Here is a 27729-nt window from a genome sequence, read left to right on the forward strand (position 1 = left end):
AGTTAGGTCATTAAAATGAGCTAATTCGTGGATCAGATTGGTTGATGTAATTGATGTAATTGCCATGTTCCCATGACTTTATAGGAATTTTAAGTCACACCTTTCATTTTTTATCTTTATCTATAGTAAAATTACTATAGATAATTTATTTTAGCCAAATTTATTTTGACCTGTCACACTTCAGAGGTCTATTTTAGTTTGTGCGTAACATTGTAGTCTATTTTAGTGTATTGAATTGATGTTTATGTAATTATTTTCATTTTTGGTGCATTGTTTTATTAACTAATTTTAAATAACCAATAACTGAATGACTGCTTAAATTAGACTATTTTATGTTTATTGCTTGAAGCCAAATCAATCAGTGTTTTAAAGAATGTTCAAACTTATTGACCCGGTTTTGCTAACGATAAATCAACATTTTTAATCAACATTCCCCCTCCACCCACCACCCAGGGTCAATATTTGCTGTTTCCTGTCGTATCTTATACCCTATTTGTGGAAAATGTCAGTTCCAACGTTTGTTAAGATGCTATTCAGTCTTCAATTCTAGCTATTCTTTTATAAGTAGCCTAAGTTTATAAAGTATTTTTCTGTGGTGTGTTTAGGTTTAAAGCCCACCTAATATCCCCAGATAAAGCCCGCCTTCACACAACCGCCCTATGGCTTTACGACCGGCGATTCTCTGTCAATCATCCTCAGCCTCGCATCTGATAGGCTGAGTGTGACAAATGGTGGCGCGTTGAATTCTGATTCTAAAATGCTGATTGGTGCGAACAGCCCGACATGCCCCGCCCCGAGCGGATTGTTTGGAATGGTCAGATGGACCGATGGAGACACAGGATGGCAATCCGGACCGCTGAAAGCCTGGACATGTGAGCGAATATAATTTTCCTCAAAATTCACTTTTGGTAAGCATCAAACATTTACCAGTCTTCGCTAATGTAGTTATTTTGTCATATTGCACTTGTTATATTTACTGTTTATCGAGCTTTATGTAATAAGTGGAACATGAGGTTTGGGTTTCTTTAGTGGTGAGTTTATTTTGATTCTTGTTTATATGTTGTTAAGTAATAGCGGGGATATGTAAATATGGTTGTTGCTTTATTTTTGGTGTGTATTCTACTTATTAATATTCTATTTATGAACATTACTATTAATAATGATAATAACATTGTTATAATAACAACAAGCGTTGCGTGACGTATAAGAACATGTCTTCCTCAGAAAAATATATAAAAAAAAGTTTTGATCAGATACACATAATCACTGCAAAGACTGCTCTGTTAGCAAACTGATTTCAGAGAATATAATTCACTTTCCATTTTCAAGTGTTTAGTAATAAACAAAACCGGAAACTTAATTAATTCCACCCGAAAGTGTTAAAATAATAATAATAATAAAAGCTTTTGGAGCTTTTTAAGATAAACCCAGGCGTTACATTACGCAGAAATCTCACAGAACCACTGGCTGGTGACATTCACAAACCTTCATCATGTATGACGTGATCCGTAATATTGAAATATTAATGTAGTCTGAGATGCGCTTTACTTCAGTTATGAATAGCTAATGCATTGCCGTCCTGTCTTTTCTGCGTTTCAAAGAGCGTTTAGGGAGTGGATGCGTGTCTCCCTCGTTAGTTTGGACAGGATGTGGCCTCCTGTGGTCACGGGATGGGTCTGATGGACTTCAAAGCCTGTCAGCAGCACTGATGGGGCTGTAAACAGCTATGATGCACACTATTTATTTGTATCCGTGCGTGTTGTTCCAGCATCCCAAAATGTATGAAGTGCTCTATATGTGTGTGGTTTTTTGGAGTAGGCACGACTTATGGAAAAAGAAGGCCGCTGAAAGGAGAGAGAGAGGCAGGAGTGCTTCTTTTATTTGAAGAAGACCAAGAGGGTGGGTTGGCGGGGATAACGGGGTTGGGGGAGGGAACACAACATGCATGGGAGAGCTCCTCTGTTGCCGTGTGAACGGAGGGCTATTGTCCCGAGAACCTTTCAGAGTGGCTTCCCTGAGGTCCCCTGCCACTCTCCCTCCCCCATCATCTCTCTGTCCCTCGTACTTTTTCACTCTTTCACTCAAGTCCCTTCTTTCTGGATCTGTTCTTCCCAACTGAAACAGTTTCCTGTGTAACTATCTCACAAACTGCTTTTCATGCCACTCAGACTCAAATTCTCGTCTCTTTGTCTCCGCTGTGTCTCTGGCCCCCCTCCCGGCGCGGTCTTAATTCAATGCACTATGTAATTAGTGTGGGTTGTGTCCATACTGCCGTGCGCTGCAGAATTACAATTCCGTAGAGAGAGATAGTGCGCTTACTTAATGAACACATTACAACACTCGCAGACATGTTCCTCATTAGACTACAACAACAGCAGTGTCTGAGTGCATGTGTGAGGCCCCATTGCATATTTGCTGTGAGGTCAAAGCGTGGGGCTGTTTGTTTATCGTTTTCACTTTTAAAGGGAAAGTGAACAGGTTTGGCAGGCGATTTGTAAGAACTTTGGAGTTTGGCTACTTGTGCAGTGTTACTATGGTAAATGGTAACAAACTACATTTGTCATTGTCATTGTTAAAGGGTTAGTTCACCCAAATATGAAAGTTCTGTCATTAATTACTCACCCTCATGTTGTTCCACACCTGTAAGACCTTCGTTCATCTTCGGAATACAAATTATGATTTTTGATAAAATCCGATGGCTCAGTGAGGCCTGCATTGACAGCAAGATCATTAACACTTTCAGTGCCCAGAAAGCTACTAAAGACATATTTAAATCAGTTCATGAGACTACATTGGTTCAACTTTAATATTATAAAGCGATAATAAGACTTTTAGTGTGGCAAAAAAACAAAATAACAACTTTATTAAACAATATCTTGTGATGGGCGATTTCAAAACACTGCTTTATGAAGCGTTAAAAGCTTTACAAATCTTTTGTTTCGAATCAGTGGTTCGGAGTGTGTATTGAACTGGCAAAGTCACGTGATTTCGGTAAACGAGGCTTTGTAACGCGATAAGTGAAATTTCAATGGTTCACCACTGGGGGGCGTGACTTTGGGAGTTTGATACACGCTCCGAAACACTGATTCGAAACAAACGATTTGTGAAGCTTCGAAGCTTTTATGGGTGTGGAACGACATGAGGGTGAGTAATTAATGACATAATTTTCAGTTTTGGGTGTACTAACCCTTTAAGGTTCAGTTTCTGAATGTGTTATAGGCAGGTCCGTATGAAATAAAATTCCATAGGATTTATATACACATCCTTCACAATGATGCATGAACATTTATTAAATGTTTTGGCTAATGGCATTTTATTTAGCTCACTTCTTCATTTTACCATACAAATCCATTTTGCAGAATTCTGCTATTTTTTACCATATACTAAATCATAATTCTGTCATACTCAATGTTCAGTTTACGTTAAATATTTTGAATATATAAATAATTTATATATATACACAGTGGGTACGGAAAGTATTCAGACCCCCTTAAATGTTTCACTCTTTGTTAAATTGCAGCCATTTGCTAAAATCATTTAAGTTCATTTTTTCCCTCATTAATGTACACACAGCACCCCATATTGACAGAAAAACACAGAATTGTTGACATTTTTGCAGATTTATTAAAAAAGAAAAACTGAAATATCACATGGTCCTAAGTATTCAGACCCTTTGCTGTGACACTCATATATTTAACTCATGGTGTTGTCCATTTCTTCTGATCATCCTTGAGTTGGTTCTACACCTTCATTTGAGTCCAGCTGTGTTTGATTATACTGATTGGACTTGATTAGGAAAGCCACACACCTGTCTATATAAGACCTTACAGCTCACAGTGCATGTCAGAGCAAATGAGAATCATGAGGTCAAAGGAACTGCCTGAAGAGCTCAGAGAACTGTGGCAAGGCACAAATCTGGCCAAGATTACAAAAAAATTTCTGCTGCACTTAAGGTTCCTAAGAGCACAGTGGCCTCCATAATCCTTAAATGGAAGACGTTTGGGATGACCAGAACCCTTCCTAGAGCTGGCCGTCCGACCAAACTGGGCTATCGGGGGAGAAGAGCCTTGGTGAAAGAGGTAAAGAAGAATCCAAAGATCACTGTGGCTGAGCTCCAGAGATGCAGTCAGGAGATGGGAGAAAGTTGTAGAAAGTCAACCATCACTGCAGCCCTCCACCAGTCTGGGCTTTATGGCAGAGTGGCCCGACGGAAGCGTCTCCTCAGTGCAAGACACATGAAAGCCCGCATGGAGTTTGCCAAGATGGTGAGAAATAAGATTCTCTGTTCTGATGAGACCAAGATAGAACTTTTTAGCCTTAATTCTAAGCGGTATGTGTGGAAAAAACCAGGCACTGCTCATCACCTGTCCAATACAGTCCCAACAGTGAAGCATGGTGGTGGCAGCATCTTGCTGTGGGGGTGTTTTTCAGCTGCAGGGACAGGACGACTGGTGGCATTCGAGGGAAAGATGAATGCGGCCAAGTACAGGGATATCCTGGACGAAAACCTTCTCCAGAGTGCTCAGGACCTCAGACTGGTCCGAAGGTTTACCTTCCAACAAGACAATGACCCTAAGCACACAGCTAAAATAACGAAGGAGTGGCTTCACAACAACTCTGTGACTGTTCTTGAATGGCCCAGCCAGAGCCCTGACTTAAACCCAATTGGGCATCTCTGGAGAGACCTAAAAATGTCTGTCCACCAACGTTTACCATCCAACCAGACAGAACTGGAGAGGATCTGCAAGGAGGAATGGCAGAGGATCCCCAAATCCAGGTGTGAAAAACTTGTTGCATCTTTCCCAAAAAGACTCATGGCTGTATTAGATCAAAAGGGTGCTTCTACTAAATACTGAGCAAAGGGTCTGAATACTTAGGACCATGTGATATTTCAGATTTTCTTTTTTAATAAATCTGCAAAAATGTCAACAAATCTGTGTTTTTCTGTCAATACGGGGTGCTGTGTGTCCATTAATGAGGAAAAAAATGAACTTAAATGATTTTAGCAAATGGCTGCATATTGAAATGGTATTGAATAAACATTGAAGTGAATTTAGGCTGCTGCAAGGAAACATAGGGAGAAACCCCCAGAGCAGATCTAGGCTGGTGGTGCTGGGGAAGGTGGAGGGCAAGCGAAGTCCAATGGTGCGCTGCAATGAACTGATTCTGTTTAAAGTCAGAAATAAATTAGTTGCGTAGATAGAACAAAACAGAATGATTGGATGACCAATTGGCTTTAAGTGAATCAATCAGCTGCTCGGAAGAGTTTCATGACTGAACTATATATTTTATGGCATTCCGCAGATGTTCCTACAAAATCATTGTAGAAAAGGTGAAAAAGTCAGTGGATTCCATCTGGGCCTGGCTTCAGGGAGTAGTCACAAGTTGTATTCATAGTTGTTTATATTGTACAAGTGGGAAATGGGAGGAAGTAAGCAGTTACATAGCACTTATTTAAGTGTTGTGATTGTGTGTGAGTGAAACTTTCTTAGCGGTTACATAGCAGTTATTTTTTAAGTGTTGTGATTGTGTGTGAGTGAAACTTTCTTCACACCCCAACTGCATCATTGTTCTGGCTGTTTGGGACGACAGGAAGTCAGAGATGTGACACAGAGAGGAACAGGAAGTTGAGAGCTGGGTGTGGAGCTGGAAAACAGGAAGCAGGGAAACAGGCAGATAAGATGACCTCTGAGATGTTGTCTCACCATCCCTTTGTTCTTGTCCTTAATCTTTGACTTTCAGCCCCCCCTTAGCCAATCACACAGCAGATGGCCTCTCAGCTGGCCAATCAATGTGGGGGTTATTCTTCCACAGATGGGAGCATTCTGTTATGGTGTCCAGTTGAACCAGATGACATGGCTTAGTTAGGCTACTTATGTGAGCAAGGACAAAGGAAATGCACATTTGTTTGTGTCATACATAGGCATGTTGTGGATAAAATATAAATATAGTATGTCATATGATTTGTCTGTTTTGCATGCCAAGCAATATTTTGCATCAGTCACACCATAGACTGTATTTAACATGAATAACTACATAATAGATAATATTTACATTACTGTACATTACTGAACTTCATATTCAGTAAGTATATATATATATATATATATATATATATATATATATATATATATATATATATATATATATATATATATATATATATATATATATAATATGGGAAAAAGGTAATATAATAGATAATAAGAATAACCAATTAATAAGAATTAAATCTATAGGGAACTCTAACTATAAATTTTATATTATATTTAATGCTCACCAAGGCTGCTTTTTTTTTTATCAAAAATGCAGTAAAAACAGTAATATTGTAAAAATATTATTACAATTTAAAATAACTGTTTTCTATTTGAATATGTTTTAAAATGTAATTTATTCCTGTGAATTTTCAGCATCATTCCTCCATTCTTCAGTGTCACATGATTCTTCAGAAATCATTCTAATATGCTGATTTGCTGCTCAAGAAACATTTCTTGTTATAATCACTGTTGGAAACAGTTGTGCTGCTTGTTTTTTTGTAGAAACTGTGATATGTTTTTTTCTTCTCATAATTCTTTGATCAATAGAAATGTGGAAACAAATGATCAATTTGCAACTCTTGTCCTTTGATCTACAGCTGGGCAGCTCAGATGATTCTGAGAACAGGATTACTTTGACTGTATCTTCTCTTCTTAATGCTTTGTAATCCTGCCGTACTAGGCCGTGTGTGGAGGGAGTTATAGTCTGTGTTTGTGTTTGTGTTGGGATGGATTGAGCTTCATTTGTGCTGAATGTTAGGATTGTGATTTCAGAGTCAAAGGTCAGTGTAGGTTTTGACTAGTGTAAGAGGGTTAACCAAAATCTGAGTAACTCACTTCCCTTTTCTTGATCTCCAACTGTCCCAATTTCATTTGAACGTTCCATCTCTCTCAGTGTGTGGGTGTCTGTTATATAATATGAGCTTCATCCAAATACAGTCGAAAACTGAGTAAACATGATAGATGGACCTTGCCTTCATGCTTTGGTGGTAGTCTGTGCACGTGTGTGATTTTAAATACAGTGTTTGTGTTTTGTCTTTGCAGGTAGAGCGCACTGCGGCTGTATAAGGGTCAGTCATGCCGCTGGTGAAAAGAAACATTGAGCCCAGGCACCTGTGCCGCGGGGTGTTACCGGAGGGCATCGGCAGCGAGCTGGAGTGTGTGATGAACAACACGCTCTCTGCTATCATACGTCAACTCAGCAGTCTCAGTAAGTTACTTCGTTCCTTTCTTTCTTTAACACGCATGTTTACCTGGCTAATTAGGGACTTAGTAATTCTAATTAGCTTAATTCAACAACAATAGATACTAAGGACCAGGGACGTAGCCATCATTTCAGACCTTTGTCTAATTGACGGGTTTTATATTTTCTTATTGCTTTTAAAGGATTAGTTCACTTCAGAATTAAAATTTCCTGATAATTTACTCACCTCTATGTCATCCAAGATTGTTTATGTCTTCCTTTCTTCAGTCAAAAAGAAATGAAGGTTTTTGAGGAAAACATTCCAGGATTTTTCTCCATGTAGTGGACTTCTCTGGGGTTCAATGTTTTAATGCAGCTTCAAAAGGCTCTACACGATCCCACCCGAGGAATAAGGGTCTTGTCTAGCAAAAAAATAAATTATGTACTTTTAAACCACAAATGCTTGTCTTGTGCTGCTCTGTGATGCGCCACGCATTACGTGATCACGTTGGAAAGGTGAGATGGAGTTTTTCACCCTACCGTGGTAGTCCCGCCTACATCACGCGTGACCTTTCCGACGTGATTACGTAATGCGTGGTGCATCACAGAACTAGTGCAAGGCGAGCATTTGCGGTTATTTTTTTTAGAAAATGGGTGATCGTTTCGCTAGACAAGACACTTATTCCTCTGCTGGGATCGTGTAGAGCCCTTTGAAGCTGCACTGAAACTGCAATTTGGATCTTCAACCCGTTGTACTCCACTGAAATCCACTATATGGAGAAAAATCCTGGAATGTTTTCCTCAAAAACCTTAATTTCTTTTCAACTGAAGAAAGAAAGACATAAACATCTTGGATGACATGTGGGAGAGTAAATTATCAGGAATTTTTAATTCTGAAGTGAACTAATCCTTTAATTGGCTGAGAAATCAAATACACTCCTGAATATTAAAGGTGCCCTAGAATTAAAAATTAAATTTATCTTTGCATAGTTAAATTACAAGAGTTCAGTACATGGAAATGACATACAGTGAGTCTCAAACACCGTTGTTTCCTCCTTCTTATATAAATCTCATTTGTTTAAAAGACCTCCGAAAAACAGGCGAATCTCAACATAACACAGACTGTTACGTAACAGTCGGGATCATTAATATGTACGCCCCCAATATTTGCATATGCCAGCTCATGTTCAAGCATGAGACAAGGGCAGAACGTTTGGATGTGCACAGCTGAATCATCAGACTAGGTAAGCAAGCAAGGACAACAGCGAAAAATTGCAGATGGAGCAATAATAACTGACATGATCCATGATATCATGATATTTTTAGTGATATTTGTAAATTGTCTTTCTAAATGTTGCTAATGTACTGTTAAATGTAGTTAAAGTTACCATCTTTTCTTACTGTATTCACAGAGACAAGACTGTCGTTATTTTTATTTTTAAACACTTGCAGTCTGTATAATTCATAAACACAACTTCATTCTTTATAAATCTCTCCAACAGTATGTAATGTTAGCTTTAGCCACGGAGCACCATCAAACTCATTCAGAATCAAATGTAAACATTCAAATAAATACCATACTTACGCGATTAGACATGCTGCATGATGAACACTTTGTAAAGATCCATTTTGAGGGTTATATTAGCTGTGTGAACTTTGTTTATGCTGTTTAAGGCAAGCGGAGCTCTGGGAGCGTGGAGCACGAGAGTTTAAAGGGGCCGCAGCCTGAATCAGTGCATAGTTAATGATGCCCCAAAATAGGCAGTTAAAAAAAATTAATAAAAAAAAATCTATGGGGTATTTTGAGCTGAAACTTCACAGACACATTCAGGGGACACCTTAGACTTATATTACATCTTTTAAAAAGACGTTCTAAGGCACCTTTAACCAATCATTTTTATTCTATAATATTTTTTCCTGTATTTTTCTAATGACAATTTTATGATTAGTTTATATACTACAAACACTTGTGCATTGAGTCATCATGGATTTTATACAATGTATTTTTTTTTTACAGAATAAGGCAGAAAATATATTTTATGGTTTCTATACTGTAATAAAGACCCTTTTTTTCAGATTTAGCAACATTTGGGGACAATTCTCAGTTATTTTGTCGCAAAAGTTGTGGTATCTGGCCCCCCTGGACCATTTCTGGGTCCCTGAGGTGATCGTGTTCTGGAGGGTGTCCTCTCACTGTTTAGAGTCACAGGAATCATCCTAACTAGACCCCACCCCCCCGTTACGTTTTTACTTGGGCCAGTATATAACCACCAAGAAAGAACGTAGTTGTAGCAACCACTCAAAACCACTTAGCAACACCCTGGGCACCAGCCACCAAACCTGTACGATCACGGTGGCGAGTTTCGCACTCACGTTTTTTTTACTGTAAATGCCATTACATTTCTCTAAAAGTTCCATTTCTTATTCATTTTAAACATTTGGTTTGTATTCCCATTCTATGTGGTCTATAATTTAGTGGTCCAGTGAAATTTTCAGCTCACGATGCTGGAGAGAAGCTTCTTAATAATAATTCCTCTTGACTCACGGGACTCTGTATTATGTAAGACCATTATCTTGAAAACATGTCCTCTGAATCGGCAAGTCTCTCTCTGTGTATCCAGCTACTGATTTGCCCATCCATCCATCCTCTGTGCTTTTTTTTGTCCACCTGTTCCATAACTCCCCAGCTGACCCCTAAAATCCCCTGAAGTGTCTTTACTGTGCCTCTGCTAGTGCTGTTTAGTGGATGCCTGTAGAAGGAGACGGCCTTTCAGTAGCAGCTGTGTGGATTAAATATAAATGACAGCCCAGTGGACTTGAAGGGAAAGCTTTAGACGATGTGTGCGTGAGACAAAAATAGTTTGTGCATGTCTGGAAACATGCTTTTCATGTGTTGGTGGGTGTAGTACTGTTGTAGGGAGTGTAAGTGCGTGATCTGTGGTGTAAATGTGTGTGTGCACTGGGTCATAAGCCAAGAATTTGTAAGGAACAGACACTCTTCCTTCCTGTAAATATTTTCCTGTGTGCTTTTGTTTAACATGGCAGTTATTAATAGCCTCAGTTGAGGTATTAAAAAAATTAAGCGTATTCTTTGTTTTTCTTTTTAAACATTTCTTCACCTTGTTTTCTTGAACAGCAGCTGAATGTAAATGTAGCTAATTGATATTTTCTGCCCTTAATGTTCTGTATTTGCTGTATGTTATGCATGTGAAAAATCATATTTAAATACAAAAAATGCTAGATTTTAATAGTTAATTTAGTAATATATATATATATATATATATATATATATATATATATATATATATATATATATTAAAACATGCTGATACAACTATGAATAAAATACTTTATATAATTTAATCAACTAAATAATAGTTTTAATTATTAAATTATTAGTAGTAAATTATCATATCATAATAATACGGAAGTGGATTAGGGCCAAGCAATAATAAAAAAATAAACCATCTCAAGATTAAAGTTGTTAAATTTCGAGAAAAAAAGTCGAGATAAAATGTTGAGAATAAACTTGTTCTCATAATTTAACGACTTTTTTCTTGTAATTTAATGAATTTATTTTCATGATTTAATGAGTTTATTCTCAACATTTTATCTTGATTTTTTTCTCGAAATTTGATGACATTTTTCTCATTATTTAACAAATTTGTTCTCGTATGTAACAACTTTTTTCTCGTAATTTAATGACTTTATTCTCAACATTTTATCTCCACTTTTTTCTTGAAATTTAACGAGTTTTTTCTCGTAATTTAACGAGTTTATTCTCAACATTTTATCTCGACTTTTTTCTTGAAATTTAACGACATTTTTCTCATAATTTAACGAATTTGTTCTTGTAATGTAACAACTTTTTTCTCATAATTTAATGACTTTATTCTCAACATTTTATTTTAGCTTTTTCCTTGAAATTTAACGACATTTTTGTCATAATTTAATGAATTTGTTCTTGTAATTTAACAACTTTTTTCTCGTAATTTAACGAGGTTTTTTTTCAACATTTTATTTCGACTTTTTTCTCGAAATTTAGCGATTTTTTTCTCAATTTAACAACTTTAATCTCGAGATGGTTTTATTTTTTTATTATTGCTTGGCCCTAATCCTCTTCCGTATAATAATATATATTGTTATATATTTAATATATTATAATAATATTGTAATTAGTTATTATTAAAATTATGATTTTTTTTTTTAAGTATTTGAAACGTGTTGCCATGATTAATATTTGCTTTAATGTAATGTTATTTTATAGGTCTCAAACCTAGTCTTTCAGCATTAAATATAAGAAAACATTAAAAATATATAATGATATGAAATATATAATTTAAAAAAATATTGTGTGGAAATTATTTGTATTCCTTTTTTACACAAATTGTGCCAATTGTGATGTCATTTACACCACAACAAACAATTTTGAGCCTTATAAAGTGTATATATATATATATATATATATATATATATATATATATATATATATATATATATATATATATATATATATTCCCTGTTTTATCTTTATCTGTTTTCCTCACAAATTAAACTTCACCTTATTCTCCTCTTATCGCAAAGGTAAACATGCTGAAGACATATTCGGAGAACTCTTTAACGAGGCAAACATGTTCTATTTGCGGGCGAACTCTCTGCAGGATCGGATTGACCGACTTGCCGTCAAGGTCACCCAGCTGGACTCCACAGTTGAGGAGGGTGAGTCTGCTTCTGGGAAACAAGGGCTCAGGGTCATCCTTCTATACACGGTGGTCATCGGCATCTCAATTTGTCCTAAAACAAATCTCTGAGGTTACATGGCTCCAGTGTGAGATCAATACCACTGTATTCCTCCAAACCAAAAATCAACAAAAAATAAATAATGCAAAAAAATTTGTGCACCCCACATCTCTTTTACCCAGACTAAAGCGTGTCCTCACATCTCTTTTTTCAATTAAAAGATCAATACTAGAGTTTACTTTACACACTCTGGAGCGCAGGTGTAATCAATCTCTCTCTCTCCTTCGCCCTGTGCAGTCTCTCTTCAGGACATAAACATGAGGAAGGCTTTTAAAAGCTCTACTGTACAGGACCAGAAGGTGGTGTCCAAGAGCAGCATACCGAACCCGGTGACAGAGATGTACAATTTGAGTGATAAACCACCTCCTCTCAATATTCTCTCACCCTACAGGTATGTGTCATTGCATGTTTGGGTCAGATTTTGAGGACCAAATGTCCCCACAATGATAGTAAAAACTATAATCACAGTCCCAATGAGGAAAATGTAATAAACATAATAAATAATACAAATAATGTCAGTCTTTGGTGTTCAGTCGTTTTTAAAAATGTTTAAACAATTTTGTAACAATTTATTATTTTAATGTATGTATTATTTTTATTGACAATTTTAGTACAATAATAATTAAAATATTTTATTTTTCATGTATCTTTATTAATTTAAATTAAAGCTTAATCTTATAAATCTTCCATTGACTTGCATTGATGGAATTAAGGTCATTGACTAACCATGTTAACAATTTTAACCATTTTTAGTTATTATTTTTATTATTAATTTAATAATAATAATACAATTATAATACATTTTATTGTTCATTTATCTTTATTAATTATAATTAAAGCTTATAATTAAATTTTCAGCTGACTTACATTGATATTATATTGGGCATTCATTCTTTGTAATATTTGCATGCTAAAGTGTTATTGGTCTTTTCTCCATCTGTGTAATCATATATAGCCAGCTGTGTTTAATCATGCACAGCCATCAGATGCTTTTTGAGTTTTATGCAAATAGGAAATCATCTCTGCATTTCATTTACTGTACATATAATCCATAAAGCCTGATCTTGCCTACAACTTATACATTATTCTTTTACTGCCTCGACAGATTAGACCGGTCAGAAAATACCATTGAATATACCAGAAATAAATAATGCATTAATCCTTTCCCAAAACATTAATATGTATTAGAAGTGGTACTTATAAAACAATGTGAAGATGATGAATGTAATCCTTAAATCGGTCTTCTGAAGTCTGTCCGTCTAAAGTCTGATTAAGGAATATAGAGCAGTCATGAATACTTAAAGCTGGCAGATGTAGTTCATGTGAACGCTAGCTCTCAAGGTAGTGAATATGGGCCACTCATGAATACTTAAACAGATCTAATGCTAAATGTGTGGAGGGAATGTTTCAGTGGCTGCACGCTGCTCTGACTCATCTTTTTCTGTCTGTATTGCTGAATGCGGTTAACACAGTTTTTAGAGATTTTGCATAAATGATTAATGGCCAATTAATAGCACTTTTGGAAAAGCAGCCACTCAGAAAAGATGCATCAAGATGCTTTTAAAATCCTTTTCTCCTCTGAAAAGGTCCATAAAAGCAATCCAGCAAATGGCATTCTGAATAGGAATGGTTGCATAAATGTATTCAGAGCCAAATCTACCACACTCATTGCTTTATTGAGAGATTAATTGAGAGAAATTATTTAAAATAGCTTTGATAACCAAAATCAATCACGAAGATGAAGTGTTTTTCATTTTTGTTGCCATAGAGATGATGATAAAGAAGGACTGAAGTTCTACACTGACCCCTCCTACTTCTTTGACCTGTGGAAGGAGAAGATGTTGCAGGACACAGAAGACAAGAGGAAAGAGAAGAGACGACAGAAGGTTGAACACCCTTTTCTTCTTCTTTTTCCCTCTCTCTTGAGTTTTTGTCCCACACAGTTTTTGTTGGGGTCAGTATTATATATGTTTTAAAAAGAAATGAATACTTTAATTCAGCAAAGTGACATGTTATAAATATTTCAAATAAATGCTGTTCTAATAATCAAAGAATCCTGAAAAAAATGTATCACGGTTTCCTCAAAAATACTGTGAGAAATGTTTCTTGAGCAGCAAATCAGCATATTAGAATGATTTCTGAAGGATCATGTGACACTGAAGACTGGAGTAATGATGCTGAAAATTCAGCTTTGCATCACAGGAATAAATTACATTTAAAAATATATTCAAATAGAAAATAGTTATTTTAATTTGTAATATTATTTCACAATATTACCGTTTTACTGTATTTTTGAACTAAATGCAGCCTTGGTGAGCATAAGAGAATTCTTTCAAAAACATTAAATCTTATCAAGCACAAACGTTTTGTTAAATTAAATGGTACTGTATACAGTGAAATATCATTTGTCAAACTTCCCACTCCACATAAATGTATATTAAACATTAAAAATTCCAACTGGCTGTGTCCCATTAGGCAGCATTTTGCCGGAAACCTAGTATAATGTTTGTTCGTTAGGCGAATATGTGAGAATTAAACATCTCTTTGTCCTTTGATACTTTGCGACAGGAGCAGAGACGGTGTGTGGATGGCACTCTGCAGAGGGAGGTGAAAAAGGTGCGAAAAGCTCGAAACCGCAGGCAGGAATGGAACATGATGGCTTTCGATAAGGAACTGAGACCTGACCATCGACATTCCCACACTGTGCACAGAGGAGGCTCCACGGAGGGCATCATGTCCCCAGAGCACAGGTAACATGGGCTATACATGCATTTAAGGGCACATATATAAACTCAATTTCATCTAATCTAATTCATAATTCATGCAGGTCTCATGGAGATCATGGAGATCATGGTTATCTCTCCATGGCCAACCACGCTGGCCACGCCCACACTTACTCTGGGCCTCCGCCCAGCATGGCGGCCCTGTCTGCTCATACCCACATGACCATGGACCAGGATTACCGGGGTGGGCCTATGGCATACCGTTCTGGCACACTGGGTCGTCCGCACCAAGCTCCGCCCCCTCCACCTGCATCAAACACAATTAACGGCTCTATGACCCTCCCACCTGCCGACTACAGGTTTGTCATTTTTTTTAGATTTATAAATTAGTTATAAACAAACTTGAACAAATTATTCTAAAACATGCTCTGGGAAGTTCTGTAATATCTGTAAGATTTTTTTAAGATATTAATGACTTTTTTTTTTTTTTTTTTTTTTTTTTACAAATTTGATAATATTACTTAATATATTTGATAATATTACTTAATATAGTTAATATAATATTACTTAATATTATTAGATAGTATTACTTTTAATATAAAAATTATAAAAATTAAAAATAACTTATTTGTGAAATAAAAATAGTTATATTAAATATGTATGTATACAATATAACAAATATGTATTTTAACATATATACATATACATATGTATATACATTTGGAGCTGTCTGTAAGGCTGCATCCAAAATCGCTTACTTCCCTACTATATAGTAGGCGAGAAACAGTATGTGACAAAAGAAGCATGTCCGAATTCATAGAACTCATAAAAGAGTAGACAAAAAGTACCCGGATGACCTAGTACTTCTGGCGAGATTCTGAAGTGTGAAGCAACGTAACTGACGCTGGTAGATCACATGATAATGACAACATGGCGAATGTAGTACGTCCGGATTACATTCATACTACATTCATACTACATTCATATTAAATAGAATGTACTTTTTTTTCTGTTGTGAAGTAATTACTTATTAAAAATAAGTACATACTCGAGAGAATGCAATTTCGGACACAGCCTGTATGTTAGTAAATGGGCCTTTCTGCAAGGGGATCAGTAGATTTGGTCATCCTTGGCGTCAGAAAGTTTGAAAACCCCTGGGGTCTCATTTATAAAACTGTGCGTAGGATCCCTACTAAAAGTGTACGTACGCGCAAAAGATAGATTCTGCGTACGCACAAAAAAAATCAGATTTATAAAACCATGCGTACGCCAGAACCTGCGCACAAATCCCTTTCTAAATCCCAGTCAGCGGAAGATTGTGCGTACGTGCATCTCCACCCTGTCTCCTCCCCGAAATAACCATATATGGAGCTTACGACGCCTAGTTTTACTATGCATAACCTCATCTGCATATCATTTCCATACACGTTCCCAACCACGTGACACCATGGTTAACACCGTCAAAGGTACAAGACATTGGAAAATATTATATGGACTATAAATGCCATTTGTGCCACACATTATATTGATAAAGATCATCCAATATCCTCTTTATGTTTTAGAATAAATATATCAAAATATATTAAAACAAATATCCATTAAAACAAAATTTTATAAAATACTTCAGATAAAGGTTTTAGGATAGAGTTGATTCATTCATTTCCACTGTTCAGATAGTTTTTTTTAATAGTTTTAAACAATTCAAATCAAATTTATGCAGTTTTGCTGATGAGGTGAACATATCTTTTAGGAAGTTTATAGGCTATTTTTAGTGGAAACAGATCGGCCTACTTATTTATTGCAGTGTAAATACAATTGTCTGACTCGGCGCGTCACTGACAAAGTATTTTAAAAAGAAAACATGCAAATCTTACCGTTTTCCTCAAAATATATCCTTCAAATGGTAATTGTTTGAAGATCCTTCACACGACATCAACACCTCCTGCAGCTGTGGTTGTACAGTAAGATATTATCATTGGACCTATTTAAACTGGACAACGGACCGTTCGACCACCGAATCCAGCAGTGTCTTCCATAATATCTAAGTTAAGTGTGCATCACTGATCGTCATTCTCGAAAAAATATTTTGTCATAACATCTGCAGTTTAGTTTAAAGAGGAATTATTGTGCTCCCTGCGCTCCTCGCTGTCATAAAACAGCGTGTCACTGGAAAAGTGTTTGAAAGTAGCACATCTACTATCTCAATTCATATCACTTTTGTCTCCAGAATGGGCGTACGCACGGCTCAAAGTTTGCTTAAAGGTGCGCACATTCTCCCGTCAAGTTTGTTTTTATAAATCACAACCTTTGCGCGGGAACTGGCGTACGCACGCTTCCAGCCCCGTTTTGTGCGTACGCACGCTTTATAAATGAGACTCCTGGTCTATATTGTAAATGCCACAGTAGGTATTTACAAATGCTGCCACCTAATGGTCAACAAATTGGTGACATGCATTCATGATTACAGTTATACTTTTTACTTTTGAATTTATATAGCATCAATTTATACTGAAGAAAGTGAAAAAGCATGTTTTCTTTCCCTCTTCGTCTCTTGACAGTGTGGATTACATGAATTCTGGGGCACCGCCTCCACCACCTGCTGTCATCCCATCAGCACAAACTGCTTTTGCTATGCCGCCCATGGGACCGGTCCCGCCACCAGGCCATCTAGGACCAATGGGAGCAGTCGCTGGTTATGCCCCACCTGTTCCACCTACCTCTGTACCAATGGCTGCCCCTCCTCCTCCAGTAGCCCCACCCCCTCCCACCAGTGTAGCCCAATCCATCACTCCCAAACGGCCCTCTGTGCCTAATGAGGCCCAACCCACGAATGATGCTCGCAGCGACCTGCTCGCTGCTATAAGAATGGGTATGAAGTATTTTTAGGTTATGAATATAGCCATTTCACACATAAACATCTTGTTTTTTGATCATGGGTAGATTTCATAAGCTTTACAGTAACATTATAAATATCTTTACTGTCATTTTTGATTGATTTAATGCATCCTTGCTTGATGAAAGTATTATTATTATTATTTTTTTTAATCGTACTGACCCCAACTCACTATAAATTGCAGCAGTTCATAATACATTATATGATGAACAAGACGAACAGTCAAAGCATGAATCAAATGCCTGACAATTTCTGTTTTCCATGCATCCTTTTCTTATTTATATCCCTGCATGTGGGCAGAAACGAATCATATAGAACAGTGAAACCCTGTAACATTAACTTCTGTGTCTCGCCTACACTCGACCACAGTATCTCACAGGAGATGGATCATGGGAGCTCTACTAACTTCACTACTTTGCTCATTTGCAGAAAGTTAAACTTCTATAAAGTTGCCTGACACGCCCACATCGCATATTCATCTGTCATTGAAAATGAATGAGTTGAGTTGTTGATGGTGTGTGTTTGTTTTTTACTGCAGGTATCCAGCTGAAAAAAGTTCAAGAGCAGCAGGAACAGCAGGCAAAACGAGAACCGGTGGGCAATGATGTCGCCACGATCTTGTCTCGCCGCATCGCTGTGGAATACAGTGACTCTGAGGATGAATCTGAGCTAGAGGACAATGATTGGTCTGACTAAAAATACTAATGCACAATATTCACAGACACTCACTCAGTAATTTACCTGTGAACAATAACATTGCATTTCCCATACACAAATGATCTCGTACTGTATGCATTTTAATAAAGGCATAAGAGGCCGTCTGCATTATGGAATACTAAGATAGTCAGTTTTTTCCCTGAACTACCACGTATGATGCTTTTCCATTTTTTCTAAAGCTTTTTAATGCAACACTTGTTAATAAATGATATGGAAATACTGTATGTAGTGAATAGTAACTGGAACTAAGGATAAAAAAGCATGTTGTGGACATCAAAAACAGACGTTTCTGCATGAAAGTTTCTATGTATGTTGAGAAACATTGAGGTCAGTAATTATATTTGTGTGAACTGGCCCAAGGTTTTTGATTAAACTACCTGAAATGTGTTTTTTCGGTAATGTCTGGTGTCCTTATGCATGTGTGTGGCGGTTGGCACAGTCTCGCGACAATAAAACTCTGACGAATCACGTTAAATCGCTTTCCGTTCCTGCCCCCCTGTGCCTTTGTCATGGAAACAGGACAGTTTTGATTCAGAGCCTCATGTCTCTATGGAAACAGTACAGCTGAGACTGGGATTGCCATGGCAACAGTGGATTTGCGGCACTCGGCCAATTGATGTGCGAGTGTGAATAAACCCAGGCGAGGATATTTTTAATGCACAGCACATTCTTTTTAATACAAAATTAACAAGATCTCTCAGTTCATTAAACTAACCAAAGCAATAAAAGTATACAACCAACACCTTGGAAAAATATACAACACATTAACACAATGTTATACAATGTTAATTAGTGCATGTTGATTATAATTCTTATAATATTGTTTTGCAGATAAGTAATTTGTTGTGCCTTTTCTCATCAAAAAAATAAAGTGCATTTCACAGTTAAAACTACGCATACGTGTACACAAGATGCTGAAACCGATGCACCCGACTGCTCCTCGGATTGTTCAAGATTTCGATTCTAGTATCTAAATAAAGTACAGAACGAGTCTGAATCTTACTGCAAATGTAGAAAGTTTCCTCACAAGACACCAAACCAGAGGCGGGACCCAGAGGTGATTTCCTCTTCTATGCTCTTCAAATAAACCACAACAGGAGACAGACTCCCATCCGAGCCCTTCGGTTGGACATTTTCAAGCTCTTACATTGGATTACAGAGCACAATCATCTACAGTTGGATACAAGTCTACTTCTATAATGGTTTCAACAGGCAAACGTCCATCTGCATGTGGAAAATCCATCAGAGATCAGGCACAAAGCATGATAACATCATTTTACAAAGCTCTTTTCAAAAACAGACGGAGATATGATGTTTTAGTCAGAAAACTAACCCCCAAAAGCCAACGCGATAATCTCCCAGTCATGTGCATCAGGCATTAACCCTCTCAATCCGCTGTAGACAAGCATGCCCAGGCAACAGGAGACACTGGAATGTGGCCCAAGGTTAACTTTTGCAGAATAGAGTGCAGCAGAGATTATGTATTTTTGTAGGCCGGAAACAAGTTAGTATTTTAGCACCTCCGCTTACATCATCCTGAAATCAATGGGTGTTTGGTTAAATGCCTGAAATAAGGTCCGTGGTTAACGCAAGCTAAAGATATTTTCAAGTCAGTAATACCCCCTTCTGATTTTTTTAAAAGCTTTTACATGTTTTGAAAAAGGTTAACAAGTGGTTAACAAATGGGACTACAGAGTTTTTTGGGGACATTAAACGTCATCATGCCGAACAGGAAAACTCATCTACTCACTAGTCGCTTTCACAAGCCTCACTGTGTTTATAATCATGCTCTTGCGAATTCTTACGGAATAATGCTTTTTAAATAAAGATTGAAGGAGTGTTCATACCATGTCATAATTACCGTAATTAGAGATTTCAACTTGTAAAAAGCTTACTTGAGATCACTCCTTTGATCTCAAGAGGCACACTAGCGACAGACACGAGACTGTGGTCTTAGTGCACCTGCCTTCCATGCCAGAGACACTGGTTCGAATCCCGCTCAGAGCAGGTGGAAGCAAGACCGGTTACAATGGTGCAGTGACCCAGATGGGAGTAAAGTTTAGGGGGGTGAGTGTAACGGAAGCAAGCTAGTAAGAGCAGTGTGGGTAAACCTCACTCCCCTGATCTCAAGAGGCATGCTAGAGACTGGTCTTTAGCATCCTTGTTAGCGCATCCGCCTCCCATGATGGAGACGTCAGTTCGAATCCCGCTTAGAGCAGGTGGAGTAAGACCGGTTACATTTGGTGCGGTGACCCAGATGGGAGTGAGGTTTAGGGGGTGAGTGTAACGGAAGCAAGCTAGTAAGAGCATTGTGGGTAAACCTCACTCCCCTGATCTCAAGAGGCATGCAAGAGACTGGTCTTTAGCATCCTTGTTAACGCATCCGCCTCCCATGCCAGAGATGTCAGTTCAAATCCCGCTCAGGAGTGCATTTCCCAGAGCCAACTATGGTTGCAAGTTCCATCATTACCAATAGAGTTGGAACTTGCTACCATAGATGGCTAACGATGCTTTTGGGAAATGCACCCCAGAGCAGGTCGAGCAAGACTGGTTACATTGATGCCGTGACCCAGATGGGAGTGAGGTTTAGGGGGTGAGTGTAACGGAAGCCAGCTAGTAAGAGCAGTGTGGGTGAACATCACTCCCCTGAGCTTCCTTGTTACGTGTGTGCCTTCCATGCCAGAGACGCTGGTTCGAATCCCGCTCAGAGCAGGTCAAGCAAGACTGGTTACATTGGTGCCATTAACCAGATAGAAGTGAGGTTTAGGGAGGTGAGTGTAATGAAAGCCAGCTAGTAAACCTCACTCCCCTGATCTCAAGAGGCATGCTAGAGACTGGTCTTTAGCTTCCTTGTTAGCGTGCGCGCCTTCCATGCCAGAGACGCCGGTTCAAATCCCGCTCAGAGCAGGTCAAGCAAGACTGGTTACATTGGTGCCACTAACCAGATGGAAGTGAGGTTTCGGGGGGTTAGTGTAATGAAAGCCAGCTAGTAAACCTCACTCCCCTGATCTGAAGAGGCATGCTAGAGATGGGTCTTTGGCGTCCTTGTTTGTGCACCCGCCTCCCATGCTGGAGACGCCGGTTCAAATCCCGCTCGGGGCAAGTCAAAAAGGACCGGTTACACATAGAAATGCATAATTCCCTGTCTGAGGATGTGAACAGCTCCGAGTAGAACGTCATGTGTTGTCATCTCGAAATTATGGTAATTTCAACATGGCATAATCACAATATTGCTCGCAATATCACTGATGTTCTTTTACACGTCTAACGTTAAGCTATTTATTTCTGGAAATTGTATTCTGGCTTCAAAAGTCATAAAAGTTTTGTGTACAAAACCTGTAAGAATCATAAACCTTTGTTGGTCACAGAGCTAATTTCCTGCAATAATGCAAAATCCAATGGAAAAATCCTATTGGGTTTTTGCAGAGGGAACCAAGGTGATGTTAAATTCTGGGTTGGCCTACAAATATATGCATCACTGCAGCGCTCTATGACACCAGGTGAGACATGTCATCAAGCCTCCTTAAAGTCACATGCCTTATTTACAGGATCAAGACGATTGGTAGAATGCCATCGCAATGTTGAGAATGTCGTTGTTGATACATTCAGAAGAGGCCGTACAGCGCATCAGATTACAAAATAAAATCTCAGGAATTCTTAAAGAATCCAGACTGAGGGGGGAAAATAGAGACTTTCAATGAATATAGCAAAATAAATTATTCCTCAAAGGTCAGATGTGACCTGCAACAGACCGGTCATCATCTCCATGCTAAGCCCTATTAAAACTCACATACCTGCTTGCTACCGCTCATGTGCTGTTTCAATGGAATCGTATAGAGGTCACTCAGGCAAAAAAAGGTCACAAGGGTGTGTCCGACCCGCAGGCACGATGTAAAGAGGGTGCGATGGGAAGACTGGTAGCCACTCTAGCCCATGCAGGTCTATGGGGAATATACATTATTACCCCCAACTACATCATTGTCCGTGGAGAGACGAAGATATATGCATGCATTCACACGTACACACACACGCGCGGCCATGCACCGACAGTCACGCCTTACACGTCACGTTCCTCACACGTATAAACATCTCTAAGTTTCGCAAAAGCAAATGCATACTGCAGAGTAGGTCACATTGAGTGTACAGAGAGATTTCATTCATAGTTAGATATCGTAAATGAACACAGGCAGGGCACAGTCACTTTCTGGACGAGAGAACACGAGGCAGTGAGATTATGGACATGTTTGCAGGGATTGGGACATCAGTCCAGTTCCTGTTTTTATTTTTTTATCCAAAGTTCACTAATATAATTCGGGTGATGTTAAAATAAGTACATATGTCAGTCGTTCTTAGAATCCACTCATATTTTCGTGGTGAGTTATTCAGGGATGTTTTTTTCGGCTAGCTGAGGTGTTGGTTTTGCTTGGGCATGGCTGTTATTGCTGCCAGAATATTGCTATAATTTGATGAAACACTCTGTCTGTAGTTATTGCTCGCTGATGGATTCTGCCACTACACTGAAATGGATAGTGGCTGGTTGGCATTTGGAGGGCATAAGGTAAAAAGCAAGGGTGAACTTCAGCTCTTAATACTAGCATGACTGCAGCCTCAGTTGTGATGAAAGTACGATAGATTTTATAATAACATTCTCCCTCATCTGACATTTGCCAGCTCTGAGAGGCCAGCTGTTCTCTTCATTATAATCTTGTCATGTTGACTGTTTTAGGAGATTCAACAGTTTACTAAAAATCAGATAAAAAAATCTGTTGAAGGCTCTTTTTAGTTGGCTGGCATATCATTTAACAGAATATAGTTTCTCATGAAAACTATGTCATATTTCACCCCAAAATCAAAAGAATGATATCAGTAATGATTAAAAAACTATTATAAATAAACTACAAGCCTTGTGAGATTCACTCATGTTCCAACTTACCCCTCTAATTAATTTATCTCAGGCCCTGTTTACACTAGTGCGTTTTCGTTTTAAAACGCTTAATTATTTGCTACGGTTACGCCTATCATTTACACTAGAAATCGACTTTTGATACGCTTTCCACGTTCGCTCTGCGTATCCTCGACAACCGTGTAAACCATAGACTGTAAAAAATGGTGTAAACGAACAATATGGCGGAATAAGTCCCGCCTTCTAAATAAGAGCCAGTCGCCGATTGGTAGTCATCGCGTCACTGCATCGGCCGTTAGAAGTTCAGACGCGCGCCTCAGAAATGAGGCACAAGAGACGCGCATTTAGGTTGATCCAGCCTGAAAAATACCGTTTTTTTTTTTTTGTCATGATTCGTGCGTTTAGAAACAAAATTTATGAGACAGTTGCTGTCAGATTTCATTGGTGATTTCAAATATAACATTTAAGTGAAAGCTTGGCAAACAGCTTTGGAGAATTTGATGTTTCCCCATTCAAAGAGATTGGAGCTGCACTTGGATGCCCGAGAGGCATTTCAAAGATGGCCGCCGAGTGAAATGACTTGTCTTAAAGGAACTTTGACTGCAATATTTGCTGGCTTTGTTGTCATTTTTAGCAGCCTTTTTTCCCCCAATAAAGCAGCTACCTACATGCGCAAGAGGCTGGTTACACTTATACGTGCATGCCCAGTTTGCATGAACGGTCATGTGACATGGTTTTCGATTTTCCGAGTAGTGTAGACGGAGATCGTTTCTAAAAAAAAAAAACGCTGTGGAAACGCCAGTGTAGACGAGGATTCATTTTCTTTTTAAAACGCCGTTTTAAAACAAAAACGCATAAGTGTAAACGGGGTCTGCAATGTTGTGGAAAGAAAGTGGCCAAATCATCCTTCTTTATAAATGAAATACATGTAAATTTTAAGCAAAATGCTATGAGCTACCATTGTGTGATAGGTATCCCGTATCCAGTAGTAATTACCAGTTGAACCTATTAACAGGAGCAGTGCTCTATTCAGAGTGTTGCGGGCACAATTCAAATTAAAAGCAAATCAATAGAAAATACATTCGGTTCCATTCTCCATGTCGCCATTCTCTATTCTCGCAGACACTTAATGCACGTTTTGTAATCAACAGTTCTTTGAAGTTGAGCCTCTATTCACTGGGGGCTGTTTAAATGAACATACATAGCGCTTTCTCCTGGGTCCTGGTTGCTTTCATCCCGCATTTATGGAAGAGGATGGACTTCCGTTCCAAACTAAAATAAAGGCATCGACGGGTACGGTTATTTATAGAGTGGTTCTCATTCTGAGATTGTATTTAGCTCTTCATGGTTTTCTGCTTTGGAGGACATTTTACATTCGGCCGCGCTTGGGTTGAGATTCAAACAGAAGAGAGAGCGCGCCTCTCTCTCTCCCTCCCTCTCGTTCTCCAGGTCGGTTTCCTCGGAGGACGCAAGGCGCGGATCACAGAGCGCCTCATCTATTTTTAGCACACCGCGGTTACTTAACGTTCAGTGCACGTTCTTGAATGCAGCAACAGCAGGACGAGATGAATGAGCTTCGGGATCCAGTCAAGAGGACCGCCTTGTGCTGCCCCTCATCCTCCTCCTCCTCCCTCAAAGCCCGTGCAACAGGGGGGGCTGCCACTGTGGCCAAGCCAAAACAAGCACAAAAAATGCAAAAGCATGTATATCTACAAGATATTTACAGCTGCCTGCCACACAACATCCATTTCCGCACCTATTTTTCCTGGACAGGGTGTGGCAGCTGGTCGGATCAGGATCAGGCAAAGATCGTGTGGCAGTGGTTGTCACATAACAATTGGGGAAGACATAACGGGTGACGAGCACGCCCCTTCTTGTTCCAGTGGAATCTCTGGCCTGTGCAATTCCCTAGGCACATCAGACGTCGCTGGGGGTCCGTGCCCGATGGGCCACGCTGGCAGGGATACATCCACAGCACACCAGCCACAGTGCTTTCTGGATCTCTTGATTGCGGAAGGCGTAAATTACGGGGTTGATGACCGAGTTGTAGGTGGCGGGTACCAGGGTGGCGTATGTGTAGAGTGGCGGGTATGTGTAATCGGCTATAAGCGAGTAGACTGTAAATGGCATCCAACAAGCAGCGAATGTGCCCAGAATGATCGCCAAGGTCGATACGCCTTTCCGCGTTGTGACATAGTGAGGGCTGGCGGCTAAAAAGTGGTGCTGGAGGGCGATTTGGTGCGCATGTCGCATGACAATTTTACAAATCTGCACGTAGAGCTGTAGCATGAGGCCGAACAGCAGAAGGAAGGACACGGATAGAACGGCCACGTTGTTTTTTGTAAGCGGCCACACCACGCTGCAGTTCGCCTCCTGGCCCAGGCAGTTCACACCGGTAACAGGCAGCAAACCCAAACACAACGACACTCCCCATAGAAGCACAAGCATGGTGTATGTGAAAGCAGCCGTTCGTTCAGAGTTATAGGTGAGGGCGTAGTACAACGACAGGTAGCGGTCAATGGTGATAGCCAGCAGGCTGAAAACAGATGCGGAGAAGGACGCCACCACCAGGCCCACAGTCAGAAGCTGTGCCGAGTCAGAGCGCAGCAGGTAAGCAAAGGTAAAGTGCAGGACTAACCCCAAACCGGCCAATAGGTCAGCAAGAGCTAGGCTGCCGATCAGCAGAAACATGGGAGCGCGCAGAGCTGGGTTCTGCCAGATGACCAAAACCACCAGGGCGTTCTCGCAGGCTATGAGGGTGCCGGACGAACACAGCACGATGTCCCACGGGTTCACCAACAGCTCGGCGGGCGGCCTCGCCGGCAGGACAACCGCGGGTGGGTACGTTCCGAAGGTGATGTTCTCTAAGCTCCCCGCACCGCTGCTGCCCCACGTGGTTTCTTGAGCCAGCCAGCTGGGAGAAACTGCCACCTCTTCACTCATTCTGCCTCCCGTCTATAATGACACACGCAGAAAAACATAATGAGTATAGCTAGTCTAAAGAAAAAAAGACAAAACAACAAAATATAAGCCTTTATATCTGATCACACACACATCTGATCAAAAGTCCACTGTACTAGAAATAAAGGTTCTTTGTTGGCATTGATCGTTAAATGTAGAAGCTTTCCATGGCACAAATGATTCTTAATAGTGGAAAAGGGTTCTTCAGATTATTAAAATGTTCTTCACACTAAGAAAAAATGGTTCTTTTATGAACTGTTCACTGAAAGGTTCTTTTAGGGAGCTCAAAATGGTTATTCATTTCGGCCAATACCGATAATTCTTTATATTTGAAAGCCGATAGCCGATATATCGGTTGATAAATTTAAATAAATGTTATTTCATATATATATATATATATATATATATATATATATATATATATATATATATATATATATATATATATTTATATTTGAAAGCCGATAACCGATATATCGGTTGATAAATTTAAATAAATTTTAAATTATATATATATATATATATATATATATATATCTTTATATTTGAAAGCCGATAACTGATATACCGGTTGATAAATTTAAATAAATTTAATTTTATATATATATAATTTTGAGAGCCTGATTACAAAAACAAAAGTTTCACATGTTCCAAGCACACAATTATAGTGTTCTCATTATAATTTTATGTAGCTTATATGACAGACTTGCTCTGCACATATTGCAATATGATTGCAATATGTGCAATATTGCAATCATATTGCAATCAAAAGTTATTTCAATCATATTTCAAGCAATTCAAAACCATCATAGTGAACAGTGCGCATCTAAACGAGTGTCTCAGCTGAAGGAAATAATCCATTATTTATCGGCTTCAATATATCGGACAAATTTCCTTATCTGGCCGATAATGATAACTCTAAAAATGAACATATATCGGCCTATACCAATATGGTGACTGATATATTGTGCATCCCTAATAAATATAATATTTTATAAATGTATAAACATATATAACATAAAAACTCTGATTAAAAAATAAAATAAAATAAAAAACTCCCTTTTTAAACCAAATATAAACATTTCTGGTTTGTGCAGAGAATTCTGGGAATGCCTCTTTTCCTGTGAATTAAAGAAGCTTTTGAAAAAATATACATTTTTTTTTTTAACATAAAAGTATAAATATTGCCTTAACTATAATGCACATTTTATCAGTAAATTATAAAGAGAAATTACTAGAAAATTAGCCAATAATAATTATCACAAAAGCCATTGTTCACTTTAATTATGCATTACTTCTCTGTTAGTGTCTCAAGACTCATGGTGTTCTTTTGTTCAGAACAAAGAATCAAATTAAGATAAAGATTTTACCTCAGTGGTTAAGTGGCTATAGGAACCGGCTATTACTGAGATAATTTTGAATCATAGCCTACAGTACAATGGTGGGAAATCAAAAATGAAGGGAGGGCCCTACTGAGTGCTGATATTAAATAAAGGCGGGTTCCACTGTTTATA

The 27729-nt window shown here is 38.5% G+C and overlaps 2 protein-coding genes across 3 annotated transcripts in view; one reads left to right on the plus strand and one right to left on the minus strand.

Moving 5' to 3' along the window:
- The first annotated feature begins 824 nt into the window (after window positions 1–824).
- Window positions 825–21218, plus strand: wasf3b (WASP family member 3b). 2 transcript variants are annotated; one of them, XM_067377613.1, is made up of 9 exons: window positions 825–872; window positions 7080–7245; window positions 11803–11937; window positions 12256–12409; window positions 13787–13904; window positions 14587–14768; window positions 14846–15100; window positions 17300–17610; window positions 18173–21218. In XM_067377613.1, the coding sequence occupies exons 2-9, from the start codon at window positions 7113–7115 to the stop codon at window positions 18328–18330; spliced, it is 1446 nt and encodes a 481-aa protein (XP_067233714.1). In that variant the 5' UTR covers window positions 825–872; window positions 7080–7112; the 3' UTR covers window positions 18331–21218. The 2 variants fall into 2 exon arrangements, with proteins under 2 accessions (XP_067233714.1, XP_067233713.1); XM_067377612.1 differs by having other exon boundaries at window positions 829–906; window positions 7079–7245; window positions 18173–21217.
- A 2572-nt stretch (window positions 21219–23790) lies between these two features.
- gpr12 (G protein-coupled receptor 12) overlaps window positions 23791–27729 on the minus strand; it is a 4575-nt gene continuing 636 nt past the window's right edge. The window contains exon 2 of the mRNA XM_067378157.1: window positions 23791–26209. Coding sequence (XP_067234258.1) covers window positions 25172–26197 — 1026 coding nt within the window. The 5' untranslated portion in view covers window positions 26198–26209 and the 3' untranslated portion in view covers window positions 23791–25171. The remainder of the gene's footprint in view (window positions 26210–27729) is intronic.

This window comes from Chanodichthys erythropterus, chromosome 23, assembly GCF_024489055.1.
Source record: "Chanodichthys erythropterus isolate Z2021 chromosome 23, ASM2448905v1, whole genome shotgun sequence".
Classification (NCBI taxonomy): Eukaryota; Metazoa; Chordata; class Actinopteri; order Cypriniformes; family Xenocyprididae; genus Chanodichthys; species Chanodichthys erythropterus.

Excerpts from the sequence above, each read along its gene's own strand:
- wasf3b (XM_067377613.1), top strand. The coding sequence starts at position 7,113 with ATGCCGCTGGTGAAAAGAAACATTGAGCCCAGGCACCTGTGCCGCGGG. Across the intron at positions 11,938-12,255 it reads GGACTCCACAGTTGAGGAGG|TCTCTCTTCAGGACATAAAC; the intron begins GTGAGTCTGCTT and ends CGCCCTGTGCAG. Across the intron at positions 14,769-14,845 it reads ATCATGTCCCCAGAGCACAG|GTCTCATGGAGATCATGGAG; the intron begins GTAACATGGGCT and ends TAATTCATGCAG.